General features: G+C 40.5%; 1 protein-coding gene across 12 annotated transcripts in view; it reads left to right on the forward strand.

Moving 5' to 3' along the window:
• The window catches only part of DIP2A (disco interacting protein 2 homolog A), a 131,601-nt gene that overhangs the window by 76,160 nt on the left and 40,008 nt on the right, over positions 1 to 15,433 (forward strand). For all 12 annotated transcript variants that reach the window (XR_010321086.1, XM_064279609.1, XM_064279610.1 and 9 more), the window contains 4 exons: positions 4,792 to 4,883; positions 11,424 to 11,534; positions 12,932 to 13,055; positions 13,457 to 13,566. Coding sequence is in view for 11 of the 12 variants with exons in the window: in XM_064279609.1 (XP_064135679.1) it covers positions 4,792 to 4,883; positions 11,424 to 11,534; positions 12,932 to 13,055; positions 13,457 to 13,566 (437 nt within the window). In the remaining variant the exon portion in view is untranslated. The remainder of the gene's footprint in view (positions 1 to 4,791; positions 4,884 to 11,423; positions 11,535 to 12,931; positions 13,056 to 13,456; positions 13,567 to 15,433) is intronic.

Raw genomic sequence — 15,433 nt, forward strand, 5'->3', positions numbered from 1 at the left:
ATTCATCCACGTGATTGTGTGTAGTTCTAGTTCATTCATTTCTGTTGAGGAACGAATGTACCAGAATTTACTTATCCACTGTACTGTTGTTGGATGTCGAGTTGCTTTCGGTTTTGGCTGTTAGAAACAATGCTCCTAGGAACATTCCAGTGTGTACCACATGGGCCACATAACATGCATTTCTGCAGGGTATGTATTTGCAAGTGGGAATACTATAGGCCTGGGGTTACGCAGGTCTTCCCCTTCATTAGATAATGCCATGCTGCTTTTTAACTTTCACTTCCCAGTTTCCTGCCTGCTCCCTATCATTGTCAGTTCTCAGTATCACCAGGTTTATTCATTTTAGCTTCTCTGGTGAGGATATGGTGGTATATCATGGTGGTTTTAATCTGCATTTCCCCGTTGACCAAATAGGTTGAGGTCTTTTCATATTTTTTTAATCATTTGGATTTTCTGTTTTGTTATGTGCCTGTTGAATCTTTTTGCAGATTTTTAAGTACAGGATTATTTGTAGGGATTTTTCACATGTCCTGGACACCAGTCCTTTGTCAGTGATGTGTGCTCTCACATTCCTCTCCTGCCGCGCGGCCTGGCCTTTCTTGTTCAGTGGAGTCTCAGTGAACAGAAGTTCCATCCATTTTCACCTTCTTTTCCTTTGTGGTTGGTGGCTTTTGTGTTCTCTTTCAGGACTCTTTTCCTAGGCCAAGAGCATGAAATTATCCCGTTACCTTGGGAAAGCGTTGTTGCTTTGCCTTTCACGTTTAGATCTACCACTCACCTGGAGTTCGTTTTTGTTTATGGAGTAAGGATGGGTTCCAGTTTCACAGTTGTTCGATACAGATAAGCAGCTGTCCCATTACTGTTAAAAGTCTGCCCTTTCCTCACTCCTCTGTGGTGCCACCTTTGTCACAAGTCAAACTGTCCGTACATGGGCGGATCTGTTTTGGGGTTCTCTTTACTCCATTGATATATCATTCTGTCCTTGTGCCATAACACACTCAGTTAATTACTGTAGCTTTATAATAAGTCTTAACACCCGTCAGGTGAGTCTTCTTATCTTGTTTTCTTCTTCAGGAGTGTCTTAGCTATCCTTTCCTTATGTATTTCACTGTCAGTTTTAGAATCAGCTTGTCAATGCTGCAAACATACCTGTTGAGATTTTGATTAGCATTGTTTTGAATTAATTTGAAGAGAGTTAGTATCTTTGCATTATTGAGTCTTCCAGTTCAGAAGGAGCCTGGCTGGTGTAAGCAGTTTGCAATCAGCTGGTAACCTAAATAAAGGTTGGCGGTTCAAACCTGCCCAAGCGGCTTCATGGAAGTAAGGCCTGGCAGTCCGCTTATGTAACGATTACAGCAAAAAAAAAAAAAAAACAGCCCCATGGAGCAATTAACTCTGTAACACATGGGGTCGCCATGAGTTGGGGGCTGACTTGATGGCAGCTAACAAAAACAGCCAGTCCATGACATGCTATATCCTTCCATTCATTCAAGTTTTTTTTTTTTTTTCTTGCTTTGTCTCAATAATGTTTTACACTCTTCTCTAGGGAGACCTTGCATATTTTCCATGACACTTATTCTTAGGTATTTGGGGTGTGTGTTAATTTTATTTGAAGTAGCATATCATTAGAAGTTTTTTATTTGCTGTTTATTGCTGGTATATAGAAATCAAATGATATTTGTATACTGATGTTGTATCTGGCAGCCTTGCTAAATTCAGTTATAGAAGACTTTTGGATTTCTGCATACACAGTCATGTCATCTGCAAATAATGAGTTTTATTTCCAACTGTTTTACTTTTTTGTTTGTTCTTTGCCTTGTTCTCTGGCTAAGACTTCCAGTAAAATGTTGAAGGCAGGTGTGTGACTTGGTTCTACTCTAAGAGGGAAAGCTTTCAAATCTGATCATTAATTATATTTTCTGTAGGAATATAATTTTATATTCCTGCTTTTTAAACCAGTCCTTTATCACTCATGTTAAGAAAGTTTTGGATTTTCAAAATTATAAATGATTGTTAAATTGGTTTATTTTGCTTCTATCTATTGAGATGTTTGTTTTATTTTTCCTGTTTAATTTATTAATGTGTCAAATTATGTTGATCTGTTAAACCTTTTTGCATCCATGGCATAAAACTGACTTGGTCATGATGATGCTTTTTTTTTTTTGATGCCAGATTCAGTTTGGAAATCTTCATATATTACAGTTTTTAACATCTTAATTCAACCTTTTTAAATAAGCTAAAGCAGCAGTGTTTTGAGTTGAAATTTTTTTCCCATTTATTTCGCAGTCCCACAGCTCCCGTATTTCACGGTGCCGGACTTGAGTTTAGTTATCACTCACACTGAACCTCACGGTGTCGAACCTGAGTTTAGTATCACTCGCAGTGAACCTCACGGTGTCGGACTTGAGTTTAGTATCACTCGCAGTGAACCTCACGGTGTCGGACTTGAGTTTAGTATCACTCGCAGTGAACCTCACGGTGTCGGGCTTGAGTTTAGTATCACTCGCACTGAACCTCACGGTGTCGGGCTTGAGTTTAGTATCACTCGCAGTGAACCTCACGGTGTCGGGCTTGAGTTTAGTATCACTCGCAGTGAACCTCACAGTGTCGGGCTTGAGTTTAGTATCACTCGCAGTGAACCTCACGGTGTCGGGCTTGAGTTTAGTATCACTCGCAGTGAACCTCACGGTTTCGGACTTGAGTTTAGTATCACTCGCAGTGAACCTCACGGTGTCGGGCTTGAGTTTAGTATCACTCGCAGTGAACCTCACGGTGTCGGGCTTGAGTTTAGTATCACTCGCAGTGAACCTCACGGTTTCGGACTTGAGTTTAGTATCACTCGCACTGAACCTCACGGTGTCGGGCTTGAGTTTAGTATCACTCGCAGTGAACCTCACGGTGTCGGGCTTGAGTTTAGTATCACTCGCAGTGAACCTCACGGTGTCGGGCTTGAGTTTAGTATCACTCGCAGTGAACCTCACGGTGTCGGGCTTGAGTTTAGTATCACTCGCAGTGAACCTCACGGTGTCGGGCTTGAGTTTAGTATCACTCGCAGTGAACCTCACGGTGTCGGGCTTGAGTTTAGTATCACTCGCAGTGAACCTCACGGTGTCGGGCTTGAGTTTAGTATCACTCGCAGTGAACCTCACGGTGTCGGGCTTGAGTTTAGTATCACTCGCAGTGAACCTCACGGTGTCGGGCTTGAGTTTAGTATCACTCGCAGTGAACCTCACGGTGTCGGGCTTGAGTTTAGTATCACTCGCAGTGAACCTCACGGTGTCGGGCTTGAGTTTAGTATCACTCGCAGTGAACCTCACGGTGTCGGGCTTGAGTTTAGTATCACTCGCAGTGAACCTCACGGTTTCGGACTTGAGTTTAGTATCACTCGCACTGAACCTCACGGCGTCGGACTTGAGTTTAGTATCACTCGCACTGAACCTCACGGTGTCGGACTTGAGTTTACTATCACTCGCAGTGAACCTCACGGTGTCGAACCTGAGTTTAGTATCACTCGCAGTGAACCTCACAGTGTCAGACTTGAGTTTAGTATCACTCGCAGTGAACCTCACGGTGTCGAACTTGAGTTTAGTATTACTTGCAGTGAACCGTGAACACCCGTCCTGAGGGCATGGCTGCTCACACTGCATGTGGCTGTGCCACAGGGATCGGAGATGAGTTCAGTGGTGGTTGCTCTGTTACTTCTTTCATACACGGCCGCTGTGGGTGTTGGGGTGAACGCAGGTCCTTCCTTCTACTCCATTATCACCCCTGCCTCTGTATACCTTCCCAGACACTTGGATCCTCTTTAATTCTCCTTTGTCTAGTGTCCCATCTTCATCCATAAAGCTCTCCTTTGTTAAGCACTCACCAGGGCTGGGTGCTCTGCACAGAGCTGCGTGTCATGAGGGGAAGTGTGGTGGCCAGCGGGCTAAGGGCTGGGCCTGGCGAGGTCCCATACACACCTTTCCAGCAGCTGATGGCTCTGGCAAGGTTACTTAACATCTCCCTGACTGTCTTCTCTGGAGTAGGTGGACTTGTAGGCATGAGCCACCGCATGAATTGTTACAAACAGTAAGTGAGGTATATATGCTGCTGTTTTAAATGATGTCATCGAGGGACATTTAATAACATGAAAATGCATTCACAATGCAGTGTTGATTGGAAAAAAGGGTCAAGTAGGATCCCATTTCTTGACAATTACATATACGTGTATATCTGTGTGTGTGTATGTATAAATACACAGAAATAATGCTGACTTTTTCTCCTGGGTTTTCTAAAGTTTCTGTAATGAAATTGTTACACTTTTATATTAAGAATAATAGTACAATAATTATATTTTATAAAATAATAGAATTATTTTATATTAAGAATAATAATATAGTAAGCTGTTTTTAAGAGGGAACCATGATGTTCATTACAGCATTGTGCAGAATAGTTGTCAGTTCGAACTGCCTGAATTTCCAATAGAGTAATGGTACGTTATGAGGTACTGTGACTACTACAGGAGCCCTGGTGGCACAGTGGTTAAACACTCAGCTGCTAACCAAAAGGTCATCGGTTCCAATCCACCAGCTGCTCCATGGGGAAAGATGTGGCAGTCTGCTTCCTTAAAGATTACTGCCTTGGAAACCCCATGGGGCAGTTCTACTCTGTCCTATAGGGTCACTATGAGTCAGAATAGACTTGACAGCAACGGTTTGGTTTGGGTTTTTTTGTTGGGATTGCTACATTAAAATGTTAATTATTAGTTTCCTAAATTTTACTTTGCTTAATATTTCTATTTTATTTTAGGCAAACTTTGGAGTAGAAGTTTAAAACTAGCTTATACTCTACTTAATAAACTGACTAGTAAGAATGAACCACTACTTAAGCCTGGAGACAGAGTAAGTAACTAGAATGTAACTTTATTGGAGTGAGCAAAACCAAAGGCTTTAAAAATCTGCTTTATTGAAATCAGTGTTCTATCAGTTTGTTAGACTTACTAATACAAGAGATTTTGAAGTCAGCCATAAAATAATATGAAAAATGGAAAAAGTTTGTGGTGATGTAGAATAAAATGACCATTCTTCTTAATACCCCTCATGGCCCATCCACTGATTCTTCAACTTCTATTTGACTTCATATATGTTGATCTTTATAACAAATATTAATATTAAATGAAACTGATATATATTAATAAATATTAAATTCCTAAAGCTAAAATTTTGAGTTAACTTTGACTTTACTTTGGTATTCTATGTGCTTTATTATTATCTCCTTACCTGTCCTATGCAATCAGGCAACTCCCTCTTACCCAGCTGCCAAAACAAAACTCAGAAGAGACTAGAGAGTTAATCTCTTGTCCTACTCTGCTCAGGACAGTTGGCAGTAGCCACATGGGGCTAGTGGTTACCTGGTTGGGTAGCATGGAGATAAAACATTTATATCACAGCAAGGAAGTTCTTTTGGGCAGGGCTGCTCTAGGTAAACTGAACCAGACCTGAGTACCCCAGGGTACACCACAAGGCCTGGTTTGGAAAACAGGAGAATATGCTGACAGTCCAACAAACTTAACAATAAAATCTCCTAGTGAAAATGGTCACCTGTGGTCAGATCACCCAACAATGGACCTCCCCGTTGACAAGCTGACATAGAGTTCCAAGTATCTCTTTTAGTGCCTCCCTCTTTAATATGATAAGAACATTTCAGAGGGAAGCTTCCAATGTGGAAGAAACTGACCAAAGGGAAAAGAAAAAACAAACCTGGAGGAAAGCTACATGGTGTAAGATATAGAAAACAATTTTTTTGAAAATAAGCATTAATGCCCCAGGAGATCTGAGATGAAGATATTTTTTCATAATCAAGAAAAGGATGCTAGTAGGAAAGACAAAGAGAGGAAAAGTAGGAGAGAAAAATAGTGTGAAAATTAAAGACTTGATCAAGAAGGCCCAACAACTGACTAATACAAGTTCCAGAAAGAGAAAGAACAGAGGGTGGAAATTTTTAAATGATAGTAGTAACACAAGATAGTATGCTAGACCTTGAGCACATGACTGTTCACAATGAAATGATCTGAAGTTGAATATACTTTATGTCTATAATTGATCCACACCAAAGCATGTAACCATGCAATCGCATAACCCCAGGAATACAGAAAGGAATTTCAAAGCTCCCAGGGGTAAGAAAAAAGCTGGATTTATACAAAGGATGAGCAATCACAGTGACTTCTCAGTAGTAACACTGGAAGAGTGGAGTGATGCCTTCAAAAATTCAGAGGAAGTAATGGAGGCGGAGCCAAGATGGCAGAATAGACAGACACTTCCATCAAGCCCTCTTATAACAAAGACCCGAAAAAACAAGTGAAATGAGTATATTAAGGACAAGCTAGGAGCCCTGAATGTCAAAGGCAAGGTTAGAAAGCGAACTGAGGGGCAGGGGGAGGAAGAGATGGTTCAGAAGCAGAGAGGAGTTACCAGACATGAATCGCCGGGAGCCCTCAGTCACCATTCCCGGGAGTGGCTGCAGCAGGCTGTTACTAGTGTTAGGCCACAGTTTCCTCAGGGAGAAGCAGCCAGCCACACAGCCTGCTTACACTTCCGGAACCAGAGAACAGTGGTGCTCTGGGCAAAAGCTAAGTACTTGCGTATATTTTACAGCTCCCCCAGCCCCAAGCTGACTTCAGCAGCTGTAGATTTCTCTGGGCCTGAGATAGGCCCTGTTGAGCGCCTAGAGCCATCCTTCAGGCCCTGGAGAAGGAGTAAATTTGCAATTGGGGGAAAAGATAATTTGCGAGCTCCACTAACCGGGGGAGCTCAGGACAGAAGTGGCTCCTGTCCAGGCATAAATGGTCTGTGGACTTTGAGTACCTTTCCCCTCTGCATGGACCTGTGTGGGCCTATTTCAGGAGAATCAGCCCTTGTTGGCAGACTACAGCCATTTCAACTATGCGGTGGAAAGGTGGTTGTTTGATGTTTGACACCGCTTTGTCTATTAACAGGGTCCTCACCTACCCACATCAGGGGCCTAAGGACTGGTGGCTCCACTCAGGTCACCCAGCCACCTGCAACAGAGTCCAAGGATAACTGATACCTCCCAGTCCTTACAACCAAAAACACTCTGGGTGCCCCTGGTCCATATGCAGAACCCACCCACCTATATGCTTTAAAGAACAGGGACGTGCTTTCATCAGAGACACATGGGGGACAATTCTCAGGCCCCGCCTTGTTCAGAGTGTGACCCCCTGCTGCAACCAGATTCTGGTACCTACACCAATCACCCTGCCCCTCTCAGAGTGTACAACAGAGCCAGTACTACACACTTGATGATCAGCTACCGGGACACCTGAGCTGAATTCATACAAGAAAAGTGAATGGACTTCTAGACCGATATACCTGATAACACCTCTAGCTATCTGGGGACAGGATGTCAGAGCTCCAAGGGTGAAAATAATCAAGCTAGCTCACTCAAGCAACCCATTTGGGCATATCAAAACAAACAAAGCAAGAAGCTACAGTACAGTAAGCAAACATAAAATAAATTAATACAATAACTTATAGATGGCTCGGAGACAACAGTCAGTATCAAGTCACATAAAGAAACAGACCAGGATCACCTCAACAAGCTCTCAAAGCAAGGAATCAAGGGATCTTCAAGATGAAAGTGCCTTCCTGGAATTACCAGAGGCAGAATACAAAAGATTAATATACAGAACCCTTCAAGACATCAGGAAGGAAATGAGGCAATACGCAGAACAAGCCAAGGAACACACAGATAAAGCAGTTGAAGAAATTAAATAGGTTATTCAGGAACATAATGAGAAGTTTAATAAGCTGGAAAAATCCGTAAACAGACAGCAATCAGAAATTCAGAAGATTAACAATAAAATTACAGAATTAGACAACTCAGTAGAAAGTCAGAGGAGCAGAATTGAGGAAGTGGAAGGCAGAATTGGTGACCTTGAAGATAAAGCACTTGGCACCAATATATTTGAAAAAAATCAGATAAAAGAATTTAAATAAGTGAAGAAACCTTAAGAATCACGTGGGACTCTGTCCAGAGAAATAACCTACAAGTGATTGGAGCATCAGAACAGGGAGGGATAACAGAAAATACAGAGAGAATTGTTGAAGATTTGTTGGCAGAAAACTTCCTTGATATCATGAAAGATGAGAAGATATCTATCCAAGATGCTCATCAAACTCCATGTAAGGTACATTTTAAAAGTCACCAAGACATATTATAATCAAACTGGCCAAAACCAAACATAAAGAATTTTAAGAGCAGCTAGGGATAAACAAAAAGTCACCTAGAAAGAAGAGTCAATAAGAATAAGCTCAGACTACTTGGCCAAAACCATGCAGGCAAGAAGGCAATGGGATGACTTATATAAAAAATTGAAGGAAAAAAGGTGCCAGCCAAGAATCATATATCCAGCAAAACTGTCTCTCAAATATGAAGGTGAAATTAGGACATTTCCAGATAAACAGAAGTTTAGGGAATTCATAAAAACCAAACCAAAACTACAAGAAATACTAAAGGGAGTTCTTTGGTTAGAAAATCAATAATATCAGGTATCAACCCAAGACTAGAACACTGGACAGCAATCAAGATGTCAACCCAGACAGGAAAATCACAAAAATAAATCAAGATAAAAAAAACACTCAAAACAGGGAACCAGCAATGTTATTATGTAAAAGAAGACATTAAAACAATAAAGCGGGACTAAGAAATGTAGTCTTAGATCTTTCATATGGAGAGGCAGACAAGGTGATACAAAGAAATAAAAGTTAGGTTTAAATTTAGAAAAATAGGGATAAATAATAAGGTAACCACAAGAGACAAACTATCCTATACATCAAAGTAAAATACAAGAAAAAAATAGAGACTCAGCAGAAACAAAATCAACAACAATGAATATGAGGAAAAGAATATATAAAGATAATCTACTTAGCACAGAAAATTAAGTGGGAAAAAGAAACTGTCAACAACACAGAAAGAAAGACATTAAAATGATAGCACTAAATTCATACCTATCCATAATTACGCTGAATGTAAATGGACTAAATGCACCAATAAAGAGACAGAGAGTGGCAGAATGGATTAAAAAACAAGATCTGTCTAATATGCTACCTATAAGAGACACACCTTAGACTTACAGACACAAACAAACTAAAACTCAAAGGGTAGGAAAAAATATATCAAGCAAACAACAATCAAAAAAGCAGGAATGGCAATATTAATTTCTGACAAAATAGGCTTTAGAGTTAAATCCATCAGAAAGGATAAGGAAGGACACTATATAATGATTAAAGAGGCAATATACCAGGAGGAGATAATCATAATAAATGTTTATGCACCCAGTGACAGGGCTGCAAGATACATAAAACAAACTCTATCAGCATTGAAAAGTGAGATAGGCAGCTCCACAATAATAGTGGGAGTCTTCAACATACCACTTTCGGTGAAGGACAGGACACCTAGCAAGAAGCTCAGTGAAGACACGGAAGATCTAAATGCCACAGTCAACCAACTTGACCTCATAGACATATACAGAACACTCCAACCAACAGCAGTCAAGTATACTTTCTTTTCTTGTGTACATGGAACATTCTGTAGAATAGACCACGTATTAGGCCGTAAAGCAAGCATTAGCAGAATCCAAAACATTGAATTATTACAAAGCTTCTTCTCTGAGCATAAGGCCATAAAAGTGGAAATCAATAACAGAAAAAGCAGGGAAAAGAAGTCAAACACTTGGAAACTGAACAATAATACCCTGTTTAAAAAAGACTGGATTATAGAAGACATTAAGGATGGAATAAAGAAATTCATAGAATCCAATGAGAATGAAAACACTTCCTATCAGAACCTTTGGGACACAGTGAAAGCAGTGCTCAGAGATGAATTTGTATCAATGAATGCATACATACAAAAAGAAGAAAGGGCCAAAATCAAAGAATTATCCCTACAACTTGAACAAATAGAAAGAGAGCAACAAAAGAAACCTTCAGGCACTAGAAGAAAGGAGATAATAAAAGTTAGAGCAGAACTAAACGAAATAGAAGACAGAAAAACAATTGAAAGAGTTAACAAGAGCAAAAGCTGGTTCTTTGAAAAAATTAACAAAACTGATAAACCATTGGCCAAACTGACAAGAGGAAAGCAGGAGAGGAAGCAAATAACCTGAAAAAGAAATGAGATGGACGATATTACAACAGACCCAACTGAAATTAAAAGAATCATATCAGATTACTACGAAAAATTGTACTCTAACAAATTTGAAAACCTAGAAGAAATGGATGAATTCCTAGAAACACACTACACACCTAAACTAACAGAGGTTGAACAGCCAAATAGACCCATAATGAAAGAAGAGATTGAAAAGGTAATCAAAAAACTCCCAACAACAACAAAAAAAAACCTGGCCCAGGCATCTTCACTGCAGAGTCGTACCAAATTTTCAGAGAAGAATTGACATCACTACTACTAAAGGTATTTCAGAGGGTATAAAAGGACAGAATACTCCCAAACTCATTATATGAAGCCAGCATATCCCTGATACCAAAACCAGGTAAAGACCACTGCAAAAAAAGAAAATTACAGACCTATATCCCTTAAGAACTTATGTGCAAAAACCCTCAACAAAATTCTAGCCAATAGAATTCAACAATGTATCAAAAAAATAATTCACCATGACCAAGTGGGATTCATACCAGGTATGCAGGGATGGTTCAACATTAGGAAAACAATTAATGTAATCTATCAAATATCAAATAAAACAAAAGATAAGAACCACTGGTTTTATTAATTGATGCAGAAAAGGCGTTTGACAAAGTCCAACACCCATTCATGATAAAAAGTCTCAGTGAAATAGGAATAGAAGGAAAATTCCTTAACATAATAAAGGGCATCTATACAAAGCCAACAGCCAACGTCACTCTAAATGGAGAGAGTCTGAAAACATTTCCCTTGAGATCGGGAACCAGACAAGGATGCCCTTTATCACCACTCTTATTCAACATCGTGCTGGAGGTCCTAGCCAGAGCAATTAGGCTAGACAAAGAAATAAAAGGCATCCAGATTGGCAAGAAAGAAGTAAAAGTACCCCTGTTTGCAGAGGACATGATCTTATACACAGAAAACCCTAAGGAATCCTCCAGAAAACTACTGAAACTAATGGAAGAGTTCAGCAGAGTATCAGGATACAAGATAAACATACAAAAACCGGTTGGATTCCTCTACACCAACAAAAAGAACATTGAAGAGTAAATCACCAAATCAATACCATTTACAGTAGCCCCCAAGTTAGATTTTTCTGAACTAAATTTGGAAAACTAAGAAAATTTAAAATTTCTAAATTCCATCTAATCAACAGAGTTCTAAAAGTTGAGATGACTAGAAGCATTTGTAAGTATATCTCACGTGTTTTCTTTGCACTGTTCTAGGTGGCGCTCGTGTTTCCCAACAGCGATCCTGTGATGTTCATGGTTGCGTTTTACGGGTGTCTCCTGGCAGAGCTGATCCCTGTCCCCATAGAAGTGCCATTAACCAGGAAGGTAGCAAAGTCGGTCCAGTTCACGGGATTCAGATTCCGTGAGATTTTATTCTGAAATTGACACCAGAGCTAGGTGCTATCTTCCTGATCCTTTATCCTAGGGAAGCAAGATGGGGTGGAAGGCAAGTGGCCATGACAGAGTGGATGAGTACGGTGGGGGGAGGTGGTCAGACTAGGACTCGAGGGAGAAACTAGATGCAGTTTTGTCTGACGACTCTTCTTTATGTATCTTGTTAATGAGAAGTGTGCTTAAAACAGTTGTAATAGTAACAGTTCCCAAGCTTGTTAAATGCAGTTGTCATATCATCTGTCAGAGCTTCCCAGCATAAACAGACGACATGAGTGTGTCACCACTGTGATGTGTCAGAGCTTCTCTCTCAGTGTACAAGGTTTTGAGTGTAGAAGGTAAAACTTCCCAAGTGTTCCTGTTCACTTACATGACAGCACTTTGTATCAGTGACAGAAGATTCACAGCGATGCTTGGTGACATGTTAAAAACCCTCTGCCGTCAAGTCGACCCTGACTCACAGCGACCCTACGGGACAGAGTGTTACTGCCGCACAGGGTCCCCAAGGAGCGGCTGGTGCCTAGAACTGCCGGCCTCTGGTTGGCAGCTGTGGCTCTCAACCACTGCGCCGCCAGAGCTCCTGCTGATGAGGCCGTAAGATTTTAGGCATAAATATCAGTGATCTGATTTTTGAAAAAAATTTAAATTTTAGGAGCAGATAAGTTTTTTGTCATCCCCTCAGTCTGTCCCAGTGTTGAGGTGATAATTAATGTAAGCATTAACAGCAAATATTCAAAAATTCCGAAGTAAAATCTGCAAACAAAACCTAGCCGTGTATTTCAAAGGGTGATGGACAACGAACAGATGCTTGAACACAATGATCTTAGGAAAAACCTTAGCGAGAGATTTATCAAACTTACATGAAGAAAATGATGGAACTACTGAGGGACATACATAAAGGAAGCCTTGACTAGTGATTCAAGACTGTACCACATTCCTGTGTGGAAATGGTGGTTAGGGACCAGGCCTGCGTGGATTCATCTGTGAGTTTCAAACACGATCAAAGTAGAAATTTCAGTGCTATTATTTTTGGAGCATAGGAGAATATTTCTGAATGTCATTTGCAAGAATAAACTTTGAGAATTAGCCCATTTCCCAGACCTTTATGTTTCACTGCAAAAAATAGAACAAAAAAAGATTAAATTTTTTTTAAAGTGCACTTTATTTTTATGAAAATAGAGTATATGCATATAAGAGGATTGAGTTGTTCTGGCAGTTTTGTTTAGGATGTATAAAGAGCCCTTATTTTTGTGCATAGGCCTGGAGCGGTACAGGGTTTGCTGCTCTGGCCACACTGACGTGTCTCATACCCAACTGCTTTGTTTTCTCAGGATGCCGGCAGCCAGCAGGTGGGGTTTCTGCTGGGCAGCTGTGGGGTTGTCCTGGCCCTGACCACAGATGCTTGTCAGAAAGGCCTCCCCAAAGCACAGACTGGAGAGGTGGTAACCTTCAAAGGTGGGGCTCTCAGGGCAAGGGGGGTCAGTATGGTGGGTGTGTTCTTTGTCAGACTATGCCCTTTAGGTATACTTTTATAGAACTTAAACATTATAAAGTCTGATGAGACTTTACCAAAAATGTTGAAACCCTTGTGAATGTTCAGTTTCATCAGGTGACATGTAAGCCCAGCTGCTTTTGAGTAACTACACTTGTGCTATCCAGCATGGTAGCTAATAGCCATATATAGCTATTTAAATTAAATATAAATTAAAATCAAACAGGACTAAAAATTCAGTTCTTTAGTTGTCCACCCAACATTTCAAGTGCTCAATAGCTGCCGAGTTGGGGTTCTGGGTGTGGGGAGCAGAGACCCTTTGACACTCACTTGTGCAGTGTTACCTTGTCTGTACTGTTGGCAGGTTGGCCTCCCCTCACTTGGCTGGTGGTTGACGGGAAGCATCTGGCAAAGCCCCCTAAGGACTGGCACCCGCAGGCTCAGGATGCAGGGGACGGGACTGCCTACATTGAGGTAAGAATCTCCTTAGCTAAGAAGCATGCTGCAGCATACTCCAAGTAATCAGGTTTTGTTTTTCTTAACAGTATAAGCTGAGATACATATATATGTTTCAAGCTAAGATTTCTCCTTTTTTTTTTTATTTTTATTGTGCTTTAGGTGAACGTTTACAGAGCAAATTAGTTTCTTGTTAAAAATTTATACACAAATTGTTTTTTGACATTGGTTACAATCCCCATGTTGTGTCAGCACCCTCCCCTTTTCAACCCCAGTTTCCCTGTTGCCATTCGTGCAGTTTTCCTTACCCTTCTTGCCTTCTCGTCTTTGCTCTTGGGCAGGTGTTGCCCATTTGATCTTGTGTGCTTGACTGAAGTTAAGAAGCGTGTTCCTCACTTGTGTTATTGTTTCTTTTATAGGCCTGTCTAACCTTTGGCTGAAAGGTGAACTTTGAGAGTGGTTTCAGTTCTGAGTTAGAAGGGTATCTGGGGTCATGTTCTCGTGGGTTCCTCCAGTCTCTGTCGGTCCAGTAACTCTGGTCTTTTTGTATGTGTGTGTGATTTTGAATTTTGTTCTACATTTTTCTCCCACTGACAGGGATCAGTGGTGGTAGCTGGGCACCATCTAGTTCTTCTGAGCTCAGGCTGATGGAGGCTGTGGTTCATGTGGTCTGTTAGTCCTTTGGACTTATATTTTCCCTGTGTCATTCTCCTTTGTTTTGAATGGGATGAGACCAAAAGATGTATCTTAGATGGCCTCTTGCAAGCTTTTAAGACCCCAGATGCTACTCACCAAAGTACGATGTAGAACATATTCTTTAAGAACTGTGTTATGCCAGTTGATCCAGATGTCCCCCGAGACCATGTTTCCCAGCCCTCAGCCCCAGTAATTCAGTCCTTCAGGGTGTTTGGACGTGTCTAGGAAGCTTCTATGACTTTGCCTTGGTCAAGCTGTGCTGAATTCCCCTGTATTGTGTATAGTCTTTCCCTTTAGCAAAGGTGACACTTGCCCACAATCTAGTTAGTGATTTCCCTTCCCACCTCTCCCCTCCTTCATAATCATCAAAGATTGTTTTTTTCTGTGTATAAATCTTTTCTTGGGTTTTTATAATAGTGGTCTCATACAATATTTGTTCTTTTCTGATTGACTTATTTCACTCAGCATAATGCCCTCCAGATTCATCCATGTTGTGAGATGTTTTGGAGATTTCATCATTGTTCTTTATCGCTGTGTAGTGTTCCTTTGTGTGTATGTACGATAGTTTGTTTATCCATACATCTGTTGATGGGCACTTACACTGTTCCTGTCTTTCTACTATTGTGGTGTGCGTATGTATATTTGCATGACGGCTTTTACTTCTCTAGGATATATTCCTAGGAGTGGGATTGCTGGATCATGTGGTATTTCTGTATTTCTAGCTTTTAAGGAAATACCGTATCATTTTCCGTAGTGGTTGTACCATTTTACATTCCTACCAGCAGTACATAAGAGTTCCAATCTCCCTGCATCCTCTCCAACATTTGTTATTTTCTGTTTTTTTTTTTTTTAATTCATGCCAGTAATGTACGGGTGCGATGATATCTCATTGTAGTTTTGATTTTCTTTTTTTTTTTTTAATGGCTAATGATAGCAAGCATTTCCTCATGTGTCTGTTGGCCACCTTAATGTCTTCTTTGGTGAAGTATCTGTCCATATCCTTTGTCCACTTTTCAGTTGGATTATTTGCCTTTATGTTGTTTAGGTGTTGAAGTATTTTATAGATTTTTAGAGATTAGACCCTTGTGGGATATGTTGTAGCCAGAAGTTTTTCACAGTCTGTGGGTTCTCTTTTGATGAGGTCTTTTGATGAGCATATGTGTTTAATTTTTAGGAGATCCCAGTTATC

Source organism: Loxodonta africana, chromosome 2 (assembly GCF_030014295.1).
Source record: "Loxodonta africana isolate mLoxAfr1 chromosome 2, mLoxAfr1.hap2, whole genome shotgun sequence".
Classification (NCBI taxonomy): domain Eukaryota; kingdom Metazoa; phylum Chordata; class Mammalia; order Proboscidea; family Elephantidae; genus Loxodonta; species Loxodonta africana.